The 26,465-nt window shown below is 23.0% G+C and overlaps 1 protein-coding gene across 1 annotated transcript in view; it reads right to left on the bottom strand.

Moving 5' to 3' along the window:
- Lk6 (Lk6 kinase) overlaps window positions 1-15,269 on the bottom strand; it is a 38,124-nt gene extending 22,855 nt beyond the window's left edge. Inside the window, exon 1 of the mRNA XM_065499062.1 lies at window positions 15,044-15,269. Coding sequence (XP_065355134.1) covers window positions 15,044-15,050 — 7 coding nt within the window. The 5' untranslated portion in view covers window positions 15,051-15,269. The remainder of the gene's footprint in view (window positions 1-15,043) is intronic.
- Between the last annotated feature and the right edge of the window lie 11,196 nt (window positions 15,270-26,465).

Genomic DNA, 26,465 nt, shown 5'->3' with positions numbered 1-26,465 from the left:
AATCGAAAATTTTCCAATTTCGAAATTAAGTTCGAATTTTCGAACATAAAATTTTTGGACTTAAAACTCCAATTTTTAGCAAATAAATTAAAATTAAATAGATTAAACTGCTTTCTAAGCAATAATTTGAAGATTTTCTATATTCGAAATTAAGTTCGAACTTTCGAACATTGAATTTTTTGCTTAAAAAATGTTAAAAATGCCTGTAACACAGTTAAGAACTGTTAGAATTTATGTAAATTTAAAGAAAATCGAAAATTTTCCTATTTCGAAATTAAGTTCGAATTTTCGAACATTGAATTATTGAGCTTAAAACACCATATTTTAGCAAATAAATTAAAATTAAATGGATTAAACTACTTTCAAGGCAATAATTTGAAAATTTTCTAAATTTTTAAATTCGAAATTAAGTTCGAATTTTCGAACATTGGATATTTTGCTTAAAAAATGTTAAAAATGCCTGTAACACAGTTAAGAATTGTTAGAATTTATGTAAATTTAAAGAAAATCGAAAATTTTCCAATTTCGAAATTAAGTTCGAATTTTCGAACATTGAATTTTTTAGCTTAAAACACCAAATTTTAGCAAATAAATTAAAACTAAATGGATTAAACTACTTTCAAAGCAATAATTTGAAAATTTTCTATATTCGAAATTAAGTTCGAATTTTCGAACATGGAATTTTTTGCTCAAAAATTTTAAAATTCCATGTAACACTGTTAAGAATTGTTAGAATTTATGTAAATTTAAGGAAAATCGAAAATTTTCCTATTTCGAAATTAAGTTCGAATTTTCGAACATTGAATTTTTGAGCTTAAAACACAAAATTTTAGCAAATAAATTAAAATTAAATAGATTAAACTGCTTTCTAAGCAATAATTTGAAAATTTTCTAAATTTTTAAATTCGAAATTAAGTTCGAATTTTCGAACATTGAATATTTTGCTTAAAAATTTTAAAAATCCATGTAACACAGTTAAGAACTGTTAGAATTTATGTAAATTTAAAGAAAATCGAAAATTTTCCAATTTCGAAATTAAGTTCGAATTTTCGAACAGGCAATTTTTCGGCTTAAAACACCAAATTTTAGCAAATAAATAAAAATTAAATAGATTAAACTACTTTCTAAGCAATAATTTTCAAATTTTTAAATTCGAAATTAAGTTCGAATTTTCGAACATGGAATTTTTTGCTTAAAAAATGTTAAAAATGCCTGTAACACAGTTAAGAACTGTTAGAATTTATGTAAATTTAAAGAAAATCGAAAATTTTACAATTTCGAAATTAAGTTCGAATTTTCGAACATGGAATTTTTGGACTTAGAACTCCAAATTTTGGCAAATAAATTAAAATTAAATGGATTAAACTACTTTCAAAGCAATAATTTGAAAATTTTCTATATTCGAAATTAAGTTCGAATTTTCGAAGATTGAATTTTTTGCTTAAAAATCTTAAAAATGCATGTAACAAGCTTAAAATATAAATTTTAGCAAATATCTAAGAATTATGTAGATTTTGCATGTTTTATTGTAAAAATATGCTGTATTTAAGTGAAATATGTTCAATTTTATTTATGAAAAATGTGTTTTTAATAACATTCGTTTTTATTTAGTTTTTTCTTATGCCTATATTTGTTTGTGCAAAACATTTTATTATCTTTTAGTTATTAATTATAGTTCCTTGAAACTTTCCAAGTGTGTGTTGTTTTTTTTTAATATTTATTTCAGATTATTTTGTTTTTTATTTGTAGCTGCTTCAATGAAGAATAATAAATCGATTCGAACTATAATAAAATTAATTATCTTTAATGTTTATATCACTTTTTTTTATTTTATTTTTCATAAAGAAATTAAATTCTTGATTGTATGTTTGGTTTTGTTTTTTTGCTATTTTGAATTTATAATTAGTGATGTGATAATAATTTGTATTTTTTTTTTCATTTCGAAATTCGAATGCGCAATAAATTAATGTTACAAAATTCTTGTTATTCACTTTTTCTTTCTCTAGGTTGGATGAATTTTTTTTTGTTCTTTGCCTTCTTTTAAATACTATTAAATAAATTAACATGCTACTTTTTTTGCGTTATTTATTTACACTTTTTTTTTATTTTTTTTCTCTTGTATTTATTTACTTTTTGTTATCATGAAAACACCCCATGTATATTTAATTTTTTTATCTGAAATTTATTTAAATTAATACTAAAAAAAGTTGATTTTTCTAAATAAAAAAAAATCGCCAACAAAAGCATAGAAGAAAAAAACCTTCAAGTTTGTAAACAATATAGAAAAAAAAAACTATTGATAAATCGTACGTAAGCGAAAGATTTATACAAAAATGTGTTTTTTTTATTTGTTATAAAAATTGGTAGGTATTGGACTATTGTATTTATATGGTGTTTTGCAAATTGTATTTTTTACAAAGTGTGAATATAACAAAAAAAACTGTTCGCTAATTTGTAAACATTACTTAAAAAAAGGCCATTAAATAATATAAACAATACAAAACACAAATAAAAAAAAAATGATTCAAAGGGGAAAATTAGCCGGCATTTTGTTAATGTGCCTATTAAAAAAAAACTCATTTAGCCGGCTTGCAGTAAATACTTTGAACAAAATTATAGCAATAAATTAAAAAAGTATAAATACAAACTGTACAAATTCGAAATGTATTGAAATCATAATAAAATTTAAGAAATCTATTTAAAATCTACAATAAATTTTAAAAGCATTATGAAATTTTAATGATTCTGGTTAAAAATTAGCTGGAAATTCAATATTATGAAATTAAATATTCAAAATTTACTCTCAAAATCATTAAAGGCTTTTAAAAAGTATTAAAAATTATAAAAAAAATGCAAGAAAATCTAAAAATTAAGAATTTCGAACTAAAGTTCGAATTTTCGAACATTGATTTTTTTTGATTTTAAACCCAAAACCAGCCAATACTTTAAAGAAATGTTAGAAATTATTAAAATTTAAAGAAAATTAAAAAAAATCAAATTTCGAAATTAAGTTCGAATTTTCGAATATAGAATTTTTTTGCTGTTCTTGCAATAATTTATTAAAAACCAATGAAAATTGCAAAAAATTTTAAAAAATCAATGAAAATTGCAAAATTTCTTATTTCGAAATTAAGTTCGAATTTTCGAACATGGAATTTTTGTCTTAAATAAACAGATTTTGCAATAATGTATTAAAAAATGATGAAAATTGCAATAAAATTAAAGAAAACTGAAAATTTTAAAATTTCAAAATCGATTTCGAATTTTCGAACATTGAATTTATTTATTTTAAACTCAAAAAATTCACTAAAACCGGCCAATACATTAAAGAAAGTTTAGAAATGATAAACATTTAAAGAAAATTAAGAAAAATCTAATTTCGAAATTAAGTTCGAATTTTCGAACATGGTTTTTTTTGCTGGTTTTGCAATAATTTATTAAAAACCAATGAAAATAGCCAAAAATTAAAAAAAAAATTAATGAAAATTATTTCGAAATTAAGTTCGAATTTTCGAACATAGAATTTTTGGCTTAAATTAACAGTTTTTGCAATAATGTATTAAAAAATGATGAAAATTGCAATAAAATTAAAGAAAACTGAAAATTTTAAAATTTCAAAATCGATTTCGAATTTTCGAACATTGAATATTTTTATTTTAAACCCAAAAAATTCACTAAAACCGGCCAATACTTTAAAGAAATGTTAGAAATTATTAAAATTTAAAGAAAATTAAGAAAAATAAAATTTCGAAATTAAGTTCGAATTTTCGAACATAGTTTTTTTTGCTGTTTTTGCAATAATTTATTAAAAACCAATGAAAATTGCCAAATATTTTAAAAAATTAATGAAAATTGCAAAATTTCTTATTTCGAAATTAAGTTCGAATTTTCAAACATAGAATTTTTGGCTTAAATACACAGATTTTGCAAATAATGTATTAGAAAACCATGAAAATTGCAATAAATTTAAACAAATTTAAAGAAAACTGAAAATTTTCTTATTTCGAAATCGAGTTCGAATTTTCGAACATGGAATTTTTTGTCTTAAATACACAGATTTTGCAAAAGTGTATTAGAAAATCATGCAAATTACAATAAATTTAAAAAAATTAAAGAAAACTGAAAATTTACCAATTTCGAAATTAAGTTCGAATTTTCGAACATTGATTTTTTTTGGTTTTACACCGAAAATGTTCACTAAAACCGGCCAATACTAATTAGAATTTATAAAAATTTAATGTAAATTAAGAAAAATCAAATTTCGAAATGAAGTTCGAATTTTCGAACATAGAATTTTTTGGCTGTTTTTGCAGTAATTTATTAAAAACCAATGAAAATAGCCAAACATTTTAAAAAATTAATGAAAACTGAAAATTTTCCAATTTTGAAATTATGTTCGAATTTTCGAAACTGAAAATTTTCCAATTTCGAAATTAAGTTCGAATTTTCGAACATTATTTTTTTTTGGTTTTAAACCCAAAATATTCACTAAAACCGGCCAATACTAATTAGAAATTATAAAAATTTAATGTAAATTAAGAAAAATCAAATTTCGAAATGAAGTTCGAATTTTCGAACATAGAATTTTTTGCCTTTTTTTAAAAAAAATATTAAAAAACCATGAAAATTGCAAGGAATTTAAAAAAAATTAATGAAAACTAAAATTTTTCTTATTTCGAAATTATGTTCGAATTTTCGAACATAGAATTGTTTGCCTTAAATACCTAGTTTTTGCAATAATTTATTAAAAAATTATGAAAATTGCGAGAAATTTAAAAAAAATTTGAGAAAATTGTAAATTTTTTAATTTCGAATTTTCGAACATAGAATTTTTTTGTTCAAAATGCAACAAAAATTACCATAATATAAATAAAAACTATTCAGTAGCTTAAACAATTAAGAAAATTTAATAAAAATGGAAAAATTTTCAATTTCGAAAAAAGTTCGAATTTTCGAACATTGAATTTTTTGGTTTTAAAACAGAAAAATTATTGAAATTATTTAATGCGGTAAATAATTTGTGGAAATTTGGAAAGAAATGAAAAATTTTCAATTTCGAAAAAAAGTTCGAATTTTCGAACATTGAATCTTTTTGGTTTTAAAACACAAAAATTATTAATGCAATAAATAATTTGTGGAAATTATGAAAATTTGCAGAGAATTGCCAAATTTTTAATTTCGAATTTTCGAACATGATTTTTTTCGGCTCAAAAAACACCGTTTTTCCAACTGTGTAATAAAATGACATGGAAATTGTTAAAAATTTCAAGAAATCTCAATATTTTCTCATTTCGAAATAATGAAATTTAAAAAAAATGTGAGAAAACTGCAAATTTTCTAATTTCGAATTTTCGAACATTGAATTTTTTCATTCAAAACGCAACAAAAATTACCATAATATAAATAAAAACTATTTAGTACCTTAAACAATTAAGAAAATTTAATGAAAATGGAAAAATTTTCAATTTCGAAAAAAAGTTAGAATTTTCGAACATTGAATTTTTTGGTTTTAAACCACAAAAATTATTAATGCGATAAATAATTTGTGGAAATTATGAAAATTTGCAGAGAATTGCCAAATTTTTAATTTCGAATTTAAGATCGAATTTTCGAACATGATTTTTTTCGGCTCAAAAAACACCGTTTTTCCAACTGTGTAATAAAATGACATGGAAATTGTTAAAAATTTCAAGAAATCTCAATATTTTCTCATTTCGAAATAAAGAAATTTCAAAAAAATGTGAGAAAATTGCAAATTATCTAATTTCGAATTTTCGAACATAGAATTTTTTTGTTCAAAATGCAACAAAAATTACTATAATATAAATAAAAACTATTCTGTACCTTAAACAATTAAGAAAATTTAATGAAAATGGAAAAATTTTCAATTTCGAAAAAAGTTCGAATTTTCGAACATTGAATTTTTTGGTTTTAAAACACAACAATTATTAATGTGATAAATAATTTGTGGAAATGATGAAAATCTTAAGAGAATTGCAAAAATTTTTAATTTCGAATTTAAGATCGAATTTTCCAGCAGTGTAATAAAATGACATGCAAATTGAAAAATTATCATTTCGAAATTAAGTTCGAATTTTCGAACATTGAAAATTTTGTTTCAAAATATCAAAAATTAATCACAAATTGTTTTAATTATGATTTTTTATACCCTACACCACCATAGTGGGGAGGGTATTATGCGTTTGTGCAGATGTTTGTAACGCCCAAAAATATTATTCTAACACCCACCTTAAAGTATACCGATCGACTTAGAATCACTTTCTGAGTCGATTAAGCGATGTCCGTCCGTCCGTCCGTCCGTCCGTCTGGTTGGCTGGCTGGCTGGCTGGCTGGCTGTCCATGTAAACCTTGTGCGCAGAGTACAGGTCGCAATTTTGAAGATATTTCGATCAAATTTGGTACATATTATTTTTTCGGCTCAAGGACCAAGCCTATTGAAACTGGCTGAAATCGGTCCACTATTTCACCTAGCCCCCATACGAATGTCCTCCCGAAATTGGACTTTATCGGTCATAAATGTTTAATTTATATATGTATCTCCACAAATTCCGCTCCAAATAAGTTTTATATACACAAAATTCATGTCACCAAATTTTGTTACGATCGGTTCATAATTAGTCATAGCTCCCATATAGACCCGCTTCCGAAAATCACTTTAACGTGCATAAATCGCTTAAAAATGTTGGTATAAACACAAAATTCAATAGAAATAACTTTAATATAGACATAAATCACATGACCTAATTTCATGGTGATCGGTCCATAATTGGTCATAGCCCCCATATAACCCCACTTCCGAAAATCACTCAAAAATATAAATTATTGAAATTTTGAAAGACAAATTTTTTGCTCTTTTACTTAGTGTAGGGTATTATATGGTCGGGATTGACCGACCATACTTTCTTACTTGTTTTTATTTATTTTCAACAACCTAGCCTTATTGGCCATAACCGGTTATAAATTTCTACTTAAGATTAGAAAATTAATAGAAAATTTTTTAATTTTTAATTTTTTATTTTAATTTTTAAATTTTCCCAAATGACTTGCACATCTTTTTGTTGAAGCAAATTTTTATCATAAATGTTTCGTTTAAAATTTAAATTTCCCTTTCTGTCTGCCTGTGTTTTGGTTGTTTCATTTACTTTCTGAGAAAACTCAAAATGAAATGAATTGTCACTTTTTTCTGTTGATTGGATGAGATGATCCCCACACCACCCACATTGACGATCAGTTTCACTTTTCTTTGAGAAATTAAAAAAAAAAAATTACAAATGATTGCTTTGCTTGGGTATTTAAATTTTAAGACAAAACTGATGATGATGATGAACAAAATGCCACCAAGAAAGAATATTTAATAGAAAAGCAAAATCACAATTCTTAGAAAATTTCTTTCTTTAATAAAAATTTTGAATTATTCCTTATTAAATTTGAAATTCTATATTTAATTATAGAACTTGTGTTAAAGTGTTAAATTAAAGTAATTGTTCCTCTCTTTAGCTAAAGAATACATTTGATGAGTGTTATTAATTGTAGTTTAAACCATAGTTAAATACACTTATATCGTAAATTAGCCTTTCAAAGACCTAACTCAGTTGTCAAAAAACCTAAGTTTATTTTTATAAAAATAAAACCTTAATTATCGTACATAAATAAATGTTATCATGTTTTTTTTAATATCTCTATTTGTTTAACAAAAAATAAATTTATAAATTAGACAGCAAACAAACAACAACATTTTAATAAATAAATAAACACTAAATAATACTACAAATAATCAAAATTAAAAACGTGCTTTGCTAGACTCTCAGGTGGTGTCCTTGGTTGTTTTCGAAAACGATTTCATTTTATTTGATAAACTCATGTAGGTACAAACTCGTATGTTGGCTGTTTTTATCTCTAATAAGTATTTTGTTTTTATGTTTTAACAAAAATCTCTTCCTATTAATTTCTCTTTGTTTCAAACTTTTTTATTTTTATTATTAAAATTAAAAACATGCTTTGTTTTGCATATAAATTTTTTTTGTTATAGGAAGAGGAAGAAAGAAAATAACAATAATAAAAATATAAACAAAATGTTACTTATTTTCTTTCTATGGTCTGTAATTTACTAAATAATAAATTACAATGATGTAAAATGAATGAGAGAAAAGATCCATAGAGAAAATAGTTTCTTTATTAAATGATAAGCTGGCAAAATCTAATTCTGATCATAGAGAAATTTACATAGAGCGGTAACTAGAAAAATAAAAATCAAACAAAAAAATCTACTCAAAGTAATTTCACTTTGTTTTTTGGGCTAATATATTCTCCTCACTTGGGTTTTTGACAACTGAGTTAGGTTTTTGATAGCTGAGATTCCAATCTATCTGTATTTATCTATGTTCCTGAACTGAACTTTTCAAATATTTAAAAAAATTCGTTGAAAATAATAGGCCAAATCTAGAATCAATAAGTCCAAGACTTTTCGAATTTCCCGTCTCTTAACTGACAGGATAACCCTGCTCCTGTCAACAGGCATCTGTCAGATGACTGCTGTTAAAATTTGATTTATAAAGAGTTCCATTAGATTTCCTTTAAATTTTCTAAAATTTTAGACAAAATTTCCCAGAAAATTTTCAAATATTTCGAAGAATAAAAAAAAAAAATTCCACAAACTCATAATAAATGAGTCATCCGAAGAAGACATTTAGTAAATTTCCAAGAAATTGTTAAACTTTTGTTAAAAAAAAAACAAAAGAAAGAACAAATCGTCACCTAAAATGCAAAATAACGTAACAACAAAACTATCAAAATTAACTTAAAACCAAAAATTTAAAAAATTTTTTTTTTTGAAAAAAAAATTTTTCAATTTTTTTTTTTAAAATTTTTTTTTTTCTTTTTAAAATTTTTTTTTTCTTTTTTAAATTTTTTTGTTAAAAAAAAAATCGATTTACAAAATATTTTTTCCGATTTTGACCCAGAATTTTTCAAATTTTTTTTTTAAAATTTAAATTTTTTAAATTTTCAAATTTTTTTTTTCATTTTAAAATTTTTTTTATTGAAAAAAAAAATTCGGGTTAAAAAATATTTTTTTCCGATTTTGACCCATTGTAGGTCCAACTTACTTAGCCTTATCGTTGCAATGGACTTTGAAATATCTATCATTAGATATCCATATTGTCTATATTAATGGCTTAGTAATCCAGATATAGGTCAAAAATAGTTCAAAAATCGAGGTTGTCCTGGTTTTTTCCTCATATCTCAGCCATTTGTGGACCGATTTTGCTGATTTTAAATAGCAAACTTCTCAAAAGCATGTCTGACAGAATTATTGAAGATTCGGATCCCGAAGATATTTGGGGTCTTCAGAAAATTTATTTCAACAGACAGACGGACAGACAGACGGACATGGCTTAATCGACTCCGCTATCTATAAGGATCCAGAATACATATACTTTATAGGGTCGGAAATGAAAAATGTAGAAATTACAAACGGAATGACAAACTTATATACATATGTATACCCTTCTCACGAAGGTGAAGTGTATAACAAGAAAGAACCTATTGTCATCTAAAATGTAAAATAACGTAACAACAAGAATACCAAAATCAAATGTTGAATTGAAATGACATAATCTTAATTCGAAAATATGTTTATCATTCAGTTTAAAGATAAAATCACAGAAATTAAGTTTCTATTAAGTTGCCCTTCATTTAAAAAATTGATGAAATGTTGTTACGTTATTTTGCATTTTAGATGATGAAATAATAGATGTTAAGAATTTTGCTAAATGATGAAATAATTTTTAAAACTTTTCATAAATTTCATAATACATTTTAAAAGAAAAGAAAACAAAACAATCGTCTTTTTTAGCAAATGGAAAATTTATACATTTTTGACATTTCACCTGAAAACAGCATAATAACAAATTATAATTTAAATAAACAGAAACCGGCAGTTATAGACTGTAATAGGCACTAATGTCTGATCACTTGGCTGACTCTATTTTATATTTTTTTGGACTCTATTTTACATTTTCATTGTTCTTTGTACGGCAGATATAAGTTACTTTATACATCCCTGGTAATCTAGCATGAAGTCAATTGCCACTAAAGTGTCTCTAAATAATCTACAGTGTAGTCACTTTAAACGTTTCGTTAGTAATTCATACAAACTGGTTTTATACAAATTATATTGATATTATTATGATACAGTTTATTCTCTGATATCCCAAGTAACCTAGCGTGAATTCAATTGTCACTTCAGTTTCTCTGAGTATTCATTTGAAACGTTTATTTTGTAACCAAAAAAAAGTACCAAATCCCTTAAAACAACTTAAATTGCTAAAGTATATGAAAAATATTTCATAAAAGTTCGGGAAATTAAGAAGTTTTTGTCTTTTTTTGCAAAAGTACCAAACTGTAAAAAAAGTACCAATTTCTTTAAAAAGTACCAAAATCCCTTAAAAAAACTTAAATACTTAAAGTACATTAAAAATATTTCAAGAATTTAGACATTTTTAATTTTATTCAAAATGATTTTATTAAATTTGGTACCAAATTTTCCAAAAAGTACTTTTTATTAATTAAAATAAAATGATTTTAAAACACTTTCAGTCTTAAAAATCAAACAAAAATAATTGAATTAACAAAATTTTTATTTTTTTGAAAAAGTACCAAACTATAAAAAAGTACCAATTTTCTTAAAAAGTACCTAATCCTTTAAAAAAATTTATAAAAGTCCTAAAATATATAAATAATATTTCAAGAATTTAGACATTTTACTTTTATTCAAAATGGTTTCATTAAATTTGGTACTAAATTTACCAAAAAGTACTTTTTCTATAAAAAGTACCAAATCCTTTAAAAAAAAATGCCCAAAGTATATGAAGAATATTTCAAGAATTTAGGCATTTTTAATTTATTAAATTTTTGTTTTTTTTTTTGCAAAAGTACCAAACTGTAAAAAAAGTACCAAATTTAAAAAAAAAAATTACCAAAATCAATTAAAAAAACTTAAATTCCTAAAGTATATTAAAAATATTTCAAGAATTTAGACATTTTAAATTTTATTCAAAATGAATTTATTAAATTTGGTACCAAATTTTCCAAAAAGTACATTTTCTTAAATTAAAATGAAACGATTTTAAAACACTTTCAGTCTTAAAAATCAAACAAAAATAATTGAATTAACAAAATTTTTATTTTTTTTGAAAAAGTACAAAACTATAAAAAAGTACCAATTTTCTTAAAAAGTACCAAATTCTTTAAATAAATTTATAAAAGTCCTAAAATATATAAATAATATTTCAAGAATTTAGACATTTTACTTTTATCAAAATGGTTTCATTAAATTTGGTACTAAATTTACCAAAAAGTACTTTTTCTATAAAAAGTACCAAATCCTTAAAAAAAATATATAAAATGAAAAATAGTTCAAGAATTTAGACATTTTTAATTTATTAAATTTTTGTATTTTTTTGAAAAAGTACCAAACTGTAAAAAAAGTACCAATTTCTTTAAAAAGTACCAAATCCTTTAAAAAATGTAAAAAATCCAAAAATATTTAAATAATATTTCAAGAATTTAGACATTTTACTATTATTCAAAATAGTTTTATTAAAATTGGCACCAAATTTTCCAAAAAGTACTTTTTCTTAAATTAAAATGAAACGATTTTAAAACACTTTCAGTCTTAAAAATCAAACAAAAATAATTGAATTAACAAAATTTTTATTTTTTTTGAAAAAGTACCGAACTATAAAAAAGTACCAATTTTCTTAAAAAGTACCAAATCCATTAAACAAATTTATAAAAGTCCTAAAATATATAAATAATATTTTAAGAATTTAGATTCAAAATGGTTTCATTAAATTTAGTACTAAATTTACCAAAAAGTACTTTTTCTATAAAAAGTACCAAATCCTTAAAAAAAATATATATATAAAATAGTTCAAGAATTTAGGCATTTTTAATTTATTAAATTTTTGTTTTTTTTTTTGAAAAAGTACCAAACTGTAAAAAAGTACCAATTTTCTTAAAAAGTACCAGATCCTTTAAAAAATGTAAAAAATCCAAAAATATTTAAATAATATTTCATGAATTTAGACAATTTTATTTTATTCAAAATGATTTCATTAAATTTGGTACCAAATTTTCCAAAAAGTACTTTTTGTTAATTAAATTGAAACGATTTTAAAACACTTTCAGTCTTAAAAATCAAACAAAAATAATTGAATTAACAAAATTTTTGTTTTTTTTAAAAAAGTACCAAAACATTCAAAAAGTACAAAATTCTAAAAAAAAGTACCAAATCCTTTAAAAACAAGTAAGAGTGCTATATTCGGCTGTGCCGAATCTTATATACCCTTCACCAAATTATACTTGAAAATTTTAAATATTTTTAGGTAAACAAAATTAAATTTTTTTTCCAGTTGTTTTTTGAATTTTTTGGAAAAAAAAATTTTTCGATTGTTATTTTAAATTTTTTTTTTTAAAAAAAATTTTTTTTAAATTTTAAAAAAATTTTTTTTTTAAATTTAAAAATTTTTTTTTTTTAAATTTTTTAAATTTTTTTTTGTTTTTAAAATTTTTTTTTTTTTAAAAAAAATTCGGGTTCAAAATTTGTTTCCCGATTTTGACCCATTGTAGGTCCAACTTACTATGGTCTTATATACGTCGTTGCAAATGTCTTTGAAATATCTATCATTAGATATCCATATTGTCTATTAATGTCTTAGTAATCCAGATATAGGTAAAAAATAGGTCAAAAATAGAGGTTGTCTTGGTTTTTTCCTCATATCTCAGCCATTTGTGGACCGATTTTGCTGATTTTAAATAGCAAAATTCTCGAAAGCATGTCTGACAGAATTATTGAAGATTTGGATCCCGAAGATATCTGGGGTCTTCAGAAAACTGATTTCAACAGACAGACAGACAGACAGACAGACAGACGGACAGACAGACAGACAGACAGACAGACAGACAGACAGACAGACAGACAGACGGACATGGCTTAATCGACTCCGCTATCTATAAGGATCCAGAATATATATACTTTATAGGGTCGGAAATGAAAAATGTAGAAATTACAAACGGAATGACAAACTTATATATACCCTTCTCACGAAGGTGAAGGGTATAAAAATATATATAAAATTATTTAAAGAATTTTTTATTTATAATATTTTAAGAATTTAGCCATTAATACCAACCAAATTTACCAAAAAGTACTTTTTGTTAAAAAAATTTTATAACATGTTATTAAAAATATTAAAAATGAAACAAGAACATTAGAATTAACAAATTTTTTTTTTTTTGAAGTACCAAACTATAAAAAAGTACCAATGTTCTATAAAAGTACCAAATCCTTTAAAAAAAATTATAAAAGTCCAAAAATATATAAATAATATTTCAAGAATTTAGACATTTTACTTTCATTCAAAATGGTTTCATTAAATTTAGTACTAAATTTACCAAAAAGTACTTTTTCTATAAAAAGTACCAAATCCAAAAAAAATTCCCAAAGTATATGAAAAATAGTTCAAGAATTTAGGCATTTTTAATTTATTAAATTTTGGTGTTTTTTGAAATAGTACCAAACTGTAAAAAAGTACCAAATGCTTTAAAAAGTTCCAAATCCCTTAAAAAATTTAAAAAATCCTAAAGTATATAAATAATATTTCAAGAATTTAGACATTTTTATTTTATTCAAAATGGTTTTATTAAAATTGGTACCAAATTTTCCAAAAAGTACTTTTTTTAATTCAAAAAAATAAAAATGAAATAATTTTAAAAACACTTGCAGTCTCAAAAAATCGAACAAAAACATTAAAATTTATAAAATTTTGTGTTTTTTGAAAAAGTACCAAATGGTCAAAAAAGTACCAAATTCTATAAAATGTAAGAAATTCATAAAAAATTATTTAAATTCCTATACAATATAAAATAAATTAATATAATTTTAACATTTTAATACATTTCCTAGTGCTCATTATAATTTTGGTACCAAATTTAACAAAAAGTACTTTTTGTTAATAAAAATGAAATTATTTTAAAAAATTATTATCTCAAAAAATCAAACAAAAACATTAAAATTTATAAAATTTTGGGTTTTTAGAAAAAGTACCAAATTGTCAAAAAAGTACCAAATCCTAAAAAAAGTAATAAATTCCTAAAAAAAAAAAATTAAATTCCTATACAACATAAAACAAATTAAAATAATTTACACATTTTAATTCATTTCCTTAGTACCAAATTGTCAAAAAAGTACCAAATCCTAAAAAAAGTAATAAATTCCTAAAAAAAAAAAATTAAATTCCTATACAACATAAAACAAATTAAAATAATTTACACATTTTAATTCATTTCCTTAGTATTCATCATCAATTTGGTACTAAATTTTCAAAAAAGTACTTCTTGTTAATTAAAATTATTCAATTTTATAATACTTTCAAACTTAAAAATTTAAAAACATTTGAATTTATTAATTTTTGTTTTATTTGAAAAAGTACCAAAATGGAAAAAAAGTACCAAAATCAATAAAAATTGACAAATTCTTAAAGAATTAAATTAGATTACTAAATTCCTAAAAAAAATCACAAAAAATTGAAAAAAAAAACTTTTTAAAATTTCCAAAAAGTACTTTTTTTTAATAAAAAATACCAGACATTTCAAACACAAAAATCAAATTAAAATAATAAAATTTTGCAATTCTTGTTTTATTTTAAAAAGTACCAATTTCTATAAAAAGTACCAAAATCCGAAAAAAATTAAAATTTTGAAATTATTTTAATTGAATTTAAATTACTTCAAAATTTTAATTAGTTTGTTAAATGTTTTATTAGGATTGGTACTAATTTAAACAAAAAAGTACTTTTAGTTATTTTAGACTTCCATATGATTTCATACTTCATTAATAACTAAAAAAAAACTTTAAATTGAAAACTATAAACTACTAATTCCTCTAACTTATATAATATAGTGCTTAATTTATAAAATTTTCCAAATTATTTTCTAAAAATTAAATAAAAAAAATATTTACCAATCATTTTGTTAAAGTTGGGTTTATTATTTACAACTCCTTTTGTATGAAACAATCAATAAATAAAGTAATATTTTATTAATTTTGATTTAATAAAATATTAAAAATTTCCTTGAAATTTTTCAACACTTGCTGAAATGCGTAGTTGGTTTGGGTTGGCAAAAAAGGTGGTGGTTTTATTATTTTTTCTTTTCCTTTTTTTATTATAAATTCTTGCGGCTTTTGCTTATTATTGTGCAGTTGCTTCTGCTGCTGTTTAGTGCCGGCGTTTTGGGGTGGCAGTGATGATGTTGTTAGAAATTAATTTAAATTTTAACCTAATTTTGATAAATTTCAAAAAATTAAGACGCAAAATAATAAACATTTCACGTTGTCGAAGAAGAAGAGGAAGAATTATGGCCAGAAAACAACAACAAACATAACAAATCACACGTAAACACACAAACGCACACACAGTAAAGCAAGACAAATCGTAAATTTACTCAAATGAGTAAAGGTGTGTAAATTGTATGTGTTTGTTGTTGTTTCATTCTCTTGATTTTCAAAGCACTCTGGCAGCTTTTAACACTGACACTCTTAACACACACACACGCACACGAATTAAATCAAAACAAATCACGGTAAATACGATGGCACAAGATAATTGTCAAAATAATAAGAAAAATAAAGCGAACTTTAGAAAAACGTGCAAAATACGCGTAATATTAATGATTTTTTAAAAATTAAATCACAAATATGCCGTAAAATTGTATAATTTTTGTTATAAACTTTGAAAAAATAGTGAGATAGGTCGTCGTTAATTACCTACATTCACTTAAAACTCTCAGGAATGAAATTATATTTACACTTTTTTTATACATTCACAAAATGGCAGCCAATTAATTTTATAAATTAAACTTTTTCTTTTCTTTTTATTTTTAAACATTTGATTTCACAATTGATTTTGTAGTAGCATTATTTAATTTGGAAGAGAATTTTATTTTCATAGAAAACAAAACGCGTGTTTTTATTTAAATACAGAAAAATTAATACAACGACGACATACGTCCCGGTTTATGTCGTGTTTTCTATTAGGTTTTGCTTCAATTTTATTTATTGAAGACCACAGTTGTGGAAAAAAGGTCCGTCTTCGTTCTTAGCAGACATTAGAATGAATTGAACATAATAATAGTGAAATGAATAAAGCTACACAAAAACCTCTGTATAGCCCCCCCCCCTTTGCGGACCACACAATGGACTACATTTGAACAAAAAATAAAAAAAAGAGTATCAACTGGCAAAGCTGGCTGGCTGGTGGCAGAGACGAAGGCAGTGTATACATATTAGTAGTGGTAGTCACAGTCACAGCAGCCAACCAGCCGGCTAAAGTTATAGACAGCCTAGAAAAAAAGCTCTTATGTAAAGAGCAACAGAAAACCATGCGGTATTGTATATGAATCAGTTAATAAAAAGAATGAATTCCTTGACAAAACAAAAAAAATCAATCAAATTTTAAAAATAAGTAAGGAAATTAAAAATCAATTTTTAAACATCATCAAAGTTTTTAAATTTACAATATTTGTGAATTTTGATTTTTGGAAAAGTACTAAACTGGGAAAAAAAAGTATTAAATCTATAAAAAGTACTAAATTAATTCTTAAACGTTTTTAAATTATTTAAAAAAAATTAAAGAATTTGAAATTTAAAAAAAAAATTTGGTACCAAATTTTCAAAAAAGTACTTTTTGTTAAATAAAAGTACCCACAAATATATTGAAATATTTGAATTAACAAAATTTTAGTTTTTTTTAAAAAAGTACTAAATTCTTAAACGTTTTTAAATTATTTAAAAAAAAATAAAGAATTTAAAAAAAAAAAAAATTTGGTACCAAATTTTCAAAAAAGTACTTTTTGTTAAATAACAGTACCCACGATTTTAAAACTTGCGCTAATAAAAATATTTACAAAATATTTGAATTAACAAAATTTTATTTTTTTTTTGAAAAAGTACCAAATCTAAAAATAAAAAAAATTTAATTCCTAAACAATATTTCAAGAATTTAGACATTTAATTTTTCAAATTTAATTAAAATTTTAAATCAAACAAAAATAATTGAATTTACAAATTATTGTTTTATTTGAAAAAGTACTAAAATGTAAGATTTGGTAGCAAATTTTCAAAAAAGTACGATTTTAAAACTTGCGGACATAAAAATATTTACAAAATTTTGAATTTACAAAATGTTTGTGTTTTTTTGAAAAAGTACCAAATTATATAAAAAGTACCAAAACAATAAAAAGAATTTAGACATTTAATTTCTCAAATTTAATTAAATTTTTTTAGACTTTTAATTTTCAAAATTTAATTTGGTACTTTTTTTAAAAAAAGTACTTTTCGTTAATTTAAATTAAGCAATAATTGCGGTCAACTAATTCTTGTTTTTTGAAAAAGTACAAAACTGACAAAGATACCAAATTCTCAAAATAGTACTTTTTTCAAATAAAAATAACGATTATAAAACACTTTCGCACTTAAAAATCAAACAAAAATTATTAAATTTAAAAATTATTGTTTCATTTGAAAAAGTACTAAACTGTAAAAAAGTACTAAATTCTATAAAAAGTACTAATTAGTAAAAGAAATTTAAATTCTTAAATAATGGTTCAAGATTAGTACCAAATTTTCAAAAAAGTACTTTTTGTTAAATAAAAGTTCCCCCGGTTTTTAAACTTTCGGAAATAATTGTTTTATTTGAAAAAGTACTAAACTGTTAAAAAAGTACTAAATTCTATAAAAAAAAAATTAAATACCTAAATAATGCTTCAAGATTTTAGAAATTTTTATTTTTTTTTCGAATTTTTTTTGTACTAAATATTCAAAAAAGTACTTTTTGTTAAATAAAAGTTCTCCCGATTTTTAAACTTTCGTAAATAAAAATCATCAACAAAATATTTGAATTTAAAACATTTTAGTGTTATTTTTTGAAAAAGTACCAAAATACAAAAAAGTACCAAATTATATAAAAAGTACCAAACCTTTAAAAAAAAAAAATTAAAATTGCTAAATATACCTATAATAAATATTTCAAGAATTCAGAAATTTTTTTTTAAAATTTAATTTGGTACTAACTATTTAAAAAAGTACTTTTTGTTAATTAAAATTAAAGCAATTGCGTTCATAAAATTTAATTATAACAAATAAATTTGCAAATTTTTATTTTATTTCAAAAAGTACTAAACTCTAATAAAGTACCAAATTCTATAAAAAGTGCCAAATCCCTAAAAAAAATTAAATTGCTTAGTAATATTTGGAAATGATTAATTAAAGAATGAAGATATTTTTAATTTTTCCTAATGTTTATCTATAATTTGGTACTAAATTTTCAAAAAAGTACTTTTTGTTAAATTATATTAAAAGATTTTAAAGCACTTGTGGCCATAATCATTTAAATATCCAAATTTTTATTTTATTTCAAAAAGTACTAAACTGTAAAAAAGTACCAAATTCTATAAAAAAGTGGCAAATCCTTAAAAAAAAATTAAATTGCTAAGTATTTGGAAATGATTAATTAAAGAATGAAGATATTTTTATTTTTTCCTAATGTTTATTTATCTATAATTTGGTACTAAATTTTCAAAAAAGTACTTTTTGTTAAATTATATTAAATGATTTTAAAGCACTTGTGGCCATAAACATTTAAATTTCCAAATTTTTGTTTTATTTGAAAAAGTACTAAACTGTAAAAAAAAAGTACCAAATTTTATAAAAAGTACCAAATCCTTAAAAAAAAATTAAATTGCTAAGTATTTGGAAATGATTAATTGAAGAATTAAGATATTTTTAATTTTTCCTAATGTTTATCCATAATTTGGTACTAAATTTTCCTAAAAGTACTTTTTGTTAATTTAAAATTAAATGATTTTGAAACACTTTCGGACTTACAAATCAAAGAAAAATAATTAAATTTACAAATTTTTGGTTTATTTGAAAAAGTACCAAACTGTCAAAAAGTACCCAAATACTTAAAAAGTTGTAAATTTCCAAAATGAAATCAAAAATTATTTATTTATTTCAATCATATGTAATAAAAACTATTGATTTCTAAAAAATTTATTACATTTTAAAAAAGTACTTTTTGTTAATTAAAAGTAGCCGCTTTTTAAACACTTGCTAACATAGAAAATAAATATTAAAATTTACTAAATTTTACGTTATTTGAAATAGTACTAAGTTTTATAAAAAGTACCAAAATCCAGAAAAAAACCAAAAATATCTAATTATTTTAATCAAATAATTACTTCGAAATTTTAAATTGTTTGCTAAATGTTTTATTAGGGTTTGTACAAATTTAACCAAAAAAGTAAATACTACATTTAAAATCAACCCAAATATGAAAAAAATTCCCCGAAAATTCTTATTTTTAACATTGAATTTGAATATGAAAAATGGGGAATTTTTTTTTCATAATTGGACTGAATTTTTTGGAATGTATTCCTTTATTTAAATCTGAAAATTTTATTTAAAAATCTTTTAATAAAGATTCCAAATGATTACATTCTTTCAAATAATTCTTTTAGCAGCCACTATTTTGTTTTTTTTTCGTCTATGAATGAGTACCCCAGAAAAAAATATTAGATTAGAATAAATAACATGAAAAAAAGAGCATAAACACAAAACAAGTAAATAGTTTTTTATTTTATTTAAACAACAACAACAAAAATAAGTTTGTCGTTTTACGAACGAACAATTGTTATTGTGTCTAGCATTAGAGTAGTTGCAGAGCAGCAGCAAAAACTTAAAACTTATTAAAACAAATAGAAACTAATATTTCACAAAACTTATATTAAAATACTTGTTAATTATAAATAACAGTTTGTGCAAATATTTAAACACAATTACACACCTATTCAAAAGGTTTTTAAATATAAAAAAAACCAACATCTTCCCCCTCTCACTTTCCTTTAAAATCACTATTTTAATTACATACAAACTACCATGACTCTCCTAACATTACTCACTACATTTTGAGATGTTATGTTAAATACATAACATACATATTTACATACATAGTGTTTTTAACATTATCAGACGTCGCATTTATGTTAAGAGGTGGGTGAGGTTTGTTTGTTTGTTTGTTTGTTTGCTGGCATGTTAAACTTGTCTAGTCTAGTACCAGGCAGGGAGTATGGTAATGTTAAAGAGTGTGTATGCATATATGTACGTGTTTGTAAGAATGTATGCCTTTAAAATGTTAATGTTAAACAAGCCAAAACAAACCAATAAAATTACTACTGCAAAGAAATGGAAAATTACAAAACACATGGCAAAAGCAGCAATAATACATATTACAAAAATACAAACATATGTACTATATGAATATGGGGAACATAAAGAGAATCTTAAAAACAAATCAATTGTAAAAAGTGCAGGCTGGCAAATGTCAGAAAAAGTTAGGTTAAGTTAGATATTTTTTGCCTAAATCTTAAATTAGCAATTATTTCAAGATTTTGAATATTTTAAACAGTTTCTAAGATGATTACAATAAAAATAAATCTAAAGTAACTATAAAATAAGAAATTTACTTAACATTTGTATTAGAATTTTTATTAATGAAATTAATTCTAATAAAAAATAACAAACCTATAATTTGAGTTAATAAATTTTAAATTTAGAACTAAAAAAAGTGCGAAAATTCGTTAATAATTTCAAAACAAACATTTTTTTTAACTTTATAGGTACCTACAATTTCTAGTAAAATTAAACATCATTCCTTATAATTAATTACTTTATTCGGAAGTCTCCTTTAAGATTTCCCAATAAAGTTCCAGTTATTTGTAATTAAAATTAGAATTTGAAAATTCTTTATGTAATAATGAAAATACTTCTAAAAAATTTTATAAAAAAAATTAATTTATTTACTTTTTGAATGTTCAGAAATTTTTTTTATAATTTTATTCAAATTTTGATCAGCCCAATTATGAATAAAAAATTCCGCGGGAATTTGTTCCCCGGGAGTTTTTTCTCATTGAAATTGAATAGGAAAAATGAGAAAAGGCAAAAAAACTCCCGCGGAATTTTTATTCATAATTGGACTGTATAATTTCTAGAATATAAAAAAAAAAAACGAAAAATTAAAATACTTAAGAGTTTAAAAATTTTAAGTTTGAATATAATTTTAAAAAATCAAAATTTTATTTAATACAGTTTTATTAAAATTTTTATCTAATATCTAATAAATTTTATTTTTTATAACAAACTTTCAAAATTTAAAAAAATAAAATAAATTTTTTTAAAAAAAATTAAAATTTTCAAAATTTTTCAAAATATTTAAAAGAAATTTTGGTTCAAATTCTGTAATATGTTTAAAATTACTTTTTTTGTTTAAAAAAAATCGATATTTCGAAATTTTTTTTCTGAAAACATTAAAAATATTAGAAATTCAAATATATACTTTTATAAAATCTAAATTTTACTTAATATACAGTTTTATTAAAATTTTTAGAATATCTAATTTTTTTTTTTTATAAAAATTTTCAAAATTTAAAAAATAATAAAATTTTTTCAAAATAATCAAAAATATATGGTTCAAATTCTGTAATATTTTTAAAACTATTTAAATTTTCGTTTAAAAAAATTCAAACTTACAAAATTTATTAATTTTAATAAGGATTAAATGTTTGATTTTCATGTTTGAAAAATTATTATTTAAAAAAAATTTTGAATTTCGAAATAAAATTTTTAAAAATTTTCTAATACCCATAAATTTGGCTAAAAATGATAAAACAAAAACATTTAAAATTTGTTTATTTTCGTATATTTTTATTTAAAAAAATTAGAAATTTCGAAATTAAAAATTTTAAAAATTTTTCAAAATATTTAAAAACTTTTTTTGGCTCAAATTCAAATTAATATGTTTAAAATTACTTAAATTTTTGTTTAAAAAAAAATCAAAATTTCGATATTTTTTTTTTTTCAAATATTTTTTACAAAAACAGTTCAACTATTGTGTAATAGGTATTTAAAATTAATTCAAATACAAAAAAATACAATAGTTTTAAGGATTTAAAAATTCAAAGTTCGAATATACATATTTTTATAAATTCGAAAATATTTAATAAATTTGCAAATATTTAACAAAAACAAAATTTTTGAAAATTTAAAAAAAATCTAAATTTTTCAAGTTTAAAAAAAAATTATTCTGATAAATTCTTTTTTAAAATTAATTAAATTTTATCTTTTTTCATAAATTCAAAATTTTACATAATACAGTTTTAGTAAATTTTTAGGAATATCTAATAATAGATCGGGTTTTTTTATAAAATTTTTCAAAATTTTTCAAAATATTCAAAAATATATGGTTCAAATTCTGTAATATTTTTAAATTACTAAAATTTTTGTTTAAAAAAAATTCAAACTTACAAAATTTATTAATTTTAATAAGGATTAAATGTTTGATTTTCATTTTTGAAAAATTATTATTTGAAAAAATTTTGAATTTCGAAATAAAATTTTTAAAAATTTTCTAATACCCATAAATTTGGCTAAAAATTATAAAATTTATTTATTTTTTATTTAAAAAAATTAGAAATTTCGAAAAAAAATTTTAAAAAAATTTCGAAAAATTGCAATAAATTTGGCTAAAAATTGTAGAAAATAAATTTTACCAATTCACAATCTATGTCGCGTTGTTTTCATTATTAATATTTTGTTTTTGTTTCGAAAAATTTGTGAATTGCACAATTCAAAATTTATTTATTTTCTTACGTTTAATCAACATTTCATGTAAGTCTTAGTTAATTGAAAAATTCAGAATTTTGAAAAAATTTATATAAATATGGATATTTATATAAATTTTTTCAAAATTCTGAAACCCAAAATTGTTAAGAAATGTGGAATAATTCAAATAAATTTTACTAAAAATTGTCTAAAAGATTTGATTAATTTTCTTACATTTTTGTTCAATGTTCAAAATTTCGTTTGGAATTTCGAAATTATTATTTTTTGCATTTCTAAAATCTGACTAAATTCATTAAATGAATGTGCTACTAGACATCGAATATTACTTAAGTCTAGTTTTTTTCCATTTTTATATTATTTAATCTAGGTATTAAATTATTAAACAAAGAAACTAATTTCTAAATATTAATAATGGCTTATTTAGCACATACAATAATTTCCTATAATTTTAATTAAATTAAAAACTCTGTATGTATTACAAAAAAAAATTGGTTTAAAAAAAAAACGTTAACAGAATATTTAATTAAAAACAAAAACAACATACAAGCAATTAAACTAATAACAGAGAGCTGTAAATGAAATTTTAAAAAATTAAACAAATTGACAATAAAAACGAGACCAAACCTACAAGTGAGACAGACGACATACGCCCCAAACAAGGGAGCTCCACATAACTACAACAAACATAAATGTTAAAAAACAACAATTAAATACACAGCCAGAGTATATGATTGAACGAACAATTAAAAATAGTTTCCGCACACGACCACGATTAGTAGCGAAATACGACAGAAAAACAGAAATAGACAAAACAATAAATAAAGAAGAAAAGAACTACAATAACAACAACACCACAAAATGATAATACGTGCCAATAGAGATGCCACATACTAACTTGGTAAAGATTTTTATTAAAATTTAATAATTTTATTTTTTTTTTAATAAGAAAAAAAAATGATTTCTTTTGCCATCATAAGAAAATTTAAAAAATCTAGTTATTTCTAATAAAAACCTTAAAATTCTTTAAGTTCCCCCTTAATTTGTGTTGTTTTTCATTTAAAAATCCTTTAAATCCCTTAAATTATCTTTTACTTGCATATGGCAGCCTTGAAAATGCCACTAATTTAAATAAAGCACAAAGAGTAGGAGAAAAAAAAACAATAACAACAAGCTGTTAATAATTATCAACAAAGCAGGGGAAGTAGTGGGGTGATGTAAACAAAACACAGAGATGTTTTTCTAAACAGAAGAGAGAGAGAAAACACACAAAATAAAGACAAACAACAAAAACATTACGAAGAAGAAAAAATACCGGTACATCCACGCAATTTATTGGCTTATGCGAGTGTGTATGTGTATAACGATGTGTTTATGCTGCTTCTTCTTATTAAAAAAGAAAAATAAAGAAAACAATCAAAATATCACGTAGGCCCCGCATCAAATAAATGAATAAATATGATGATAAAGAAAAGAAAATAACATGAAAATATAAATTCAAAAGAAGCAAATAAATGAAACCAAAACAATAATAAATAAGAGAGGTTTTAGAAAACCAATAAAAATAAAAACAAACAAGTAAAAATTACCCATAAATTACACACAAATCAAGAAGTATTAATATAGCCAGTGTTGCAGTTTTGGCCGTGATTTCAGCGGACTCGGCAATCTAAATAGTCCCATATTCATGTCTGGGAACTAAAAGCAGGCGTATTAATAAATTTGGGACAATTATAAAGAGCAAACACTCACGAACATCATGGGCTTTATGCTTAGGATCGTTGTTCTGATCAAAAGTTCTTACAATTCCCATCTTTTTCTGCAGATTGTTTTAAATTTTCTCTCAAAATGTTCAAATAAACATCGCTGTTCAGAATGCCTTCGATAAATACCAGTTTCCCAAACCCCTTTCGCTGATGTGCAGCCCCTAACCATTACACTTCCTACTCCCTGCATGCCATTTTACGAGGATGTATGGCCTGCGTTGGATTGTAAACCCACATCGTATCTACTTCGATTACATCGAATACAACCTAGCAATACGGTGGTGATGATCACCGGGCATTGCACTTTCGGTTCCCATGCTGTAAGACTTGGGTGACCTTATCACGACTTCTGCAGAAGTTGTTAGAATGAGGAGGAGAAAGAGACCATCCTACACTTCTTTTGTAATTTTCCGGTACTGGGTGATCTACGTTTTAGGCTTTTAGGAGAGCGATCCTTTATTAACCTCTCCGGGTTATCTGTAAAGTAACTAAGGTGCATAGACGCCTTTATTAGGGAAATCATAGTGACCCAGCAATTGTCCCATGTTGGTCTGCGTTAGTTGAATTCTTAACTTCTTCTCCTCCTACTTCCTTTCTACCTATACATTTCTCTTGGAAACTTCACACTGACTCAATCACTCCTATCGTGAAAAACATGTGAAATTTATGTTCCCATGCACCCTTATCGTGGTTGGCGTAAACGTCATACGCCTACGACAATTTCGTACTAGATTAAAGAAACAGTTTGCATTTTATCTTTAATCTAGAACGAAATTGTCGTAGGCGTATGATGTTTACGCCAACCACGATAAGAGTGATGAAGTATTCATTTCCCTCGAAGGGAAAATTGCTATCGTGATATTCCCCTAAACTTTTCATTCACAATAGTTGATTTTGTTCGTAACAGCTGTTTATTGTTTACAAAATTTCATGTAAAAATTTCACAATATGGAGAATTTTTTCACGTGAACAAAGTTTATGAACGAAAAATGGGAACATATTTCATGTGAAATATTGATTCGTGATAGGGGTGAATCTATAGACTTCCCTTTTCTTCTACATCTATTTCTGTTTTCATGAAAAAAAAAAATTAAATGTTTGAAATTTAGGTTTTTCTATCCACATAAATATCAGTTTGGTGATGTGATTTACAAAATTAGGACCTATGGAACTTTTATCAAAAAAGGCGGCTATTTTCAAGCCGAAAAAAATTCGGCGGCGGCTTTTAAAATGTTTCGGCGGCTCGACGCAAATCTCTGCAGCCCAGTTTGTTTTTATACCCTTCACCTTCGTGAGAAGGGTATATATAAGTTCGTCATTCCGTTTGTAATTTCTATATTTTTCATTTCCGACCCTATAAAGTAAATATATTCTGGATCCTTATAGATAGCGGAGTCGATTAAGCCATGTCCGCCTGTCTGTTGAAATCAATTTTCTGAAGACCCCAGATATCTTCGGGATCCAAATCTTCAATAATTCTGTCAGACATGCTTTCGAAATGCTTTGCTATTTAAAATCAGCAAAATCGGTCCATAAATAACGGAGATATGAGCAAAAAACCGGGACAACCTCGATTTTTGACCTATATCTGGATTACTAACACATTAATATAGACAATATGGATATCTAATGATAGATATTTCAAAGACATTTGCAACGACGTATATAAGACCATAGTAAGATGGACCTACAATGGGTCAAAATCGGAAAAAAAAAATTTAACCCAAATTTTTTTTTCACAAAAAAAAATTGAAAAAAAAAATTTTTAATTTAAAAAAAAAATTAAAAATTTAATATAATTAATTTATTAATGTGTATTTCCCAATTTTACAGCATAGAAGCATGCATTTCTGCAGATAGTTTCTTATTTTATTTAAAATAGATTCACTCAATTAGTGAAAATACCGCATAAAACTAAAATTAAAAAAAAAAAAACATTTAAT

This window comes from Calliphora vicina, chromosome 1 (genome assembly GCF_958450345.1).
Source record: "Calliphora vicina chromosome 1, idCalVici1.1, whole genome shotgun sequence".
Lineage (NCBI taxonomy): Eukaryota > Metazoa > Arthropoda > Insecta > Diptera > Calliphoridae > Calliphora > Calliphora vicina.
This window is presented reverse-complemented; position numbering and strand designations above follow the sequence as displayed.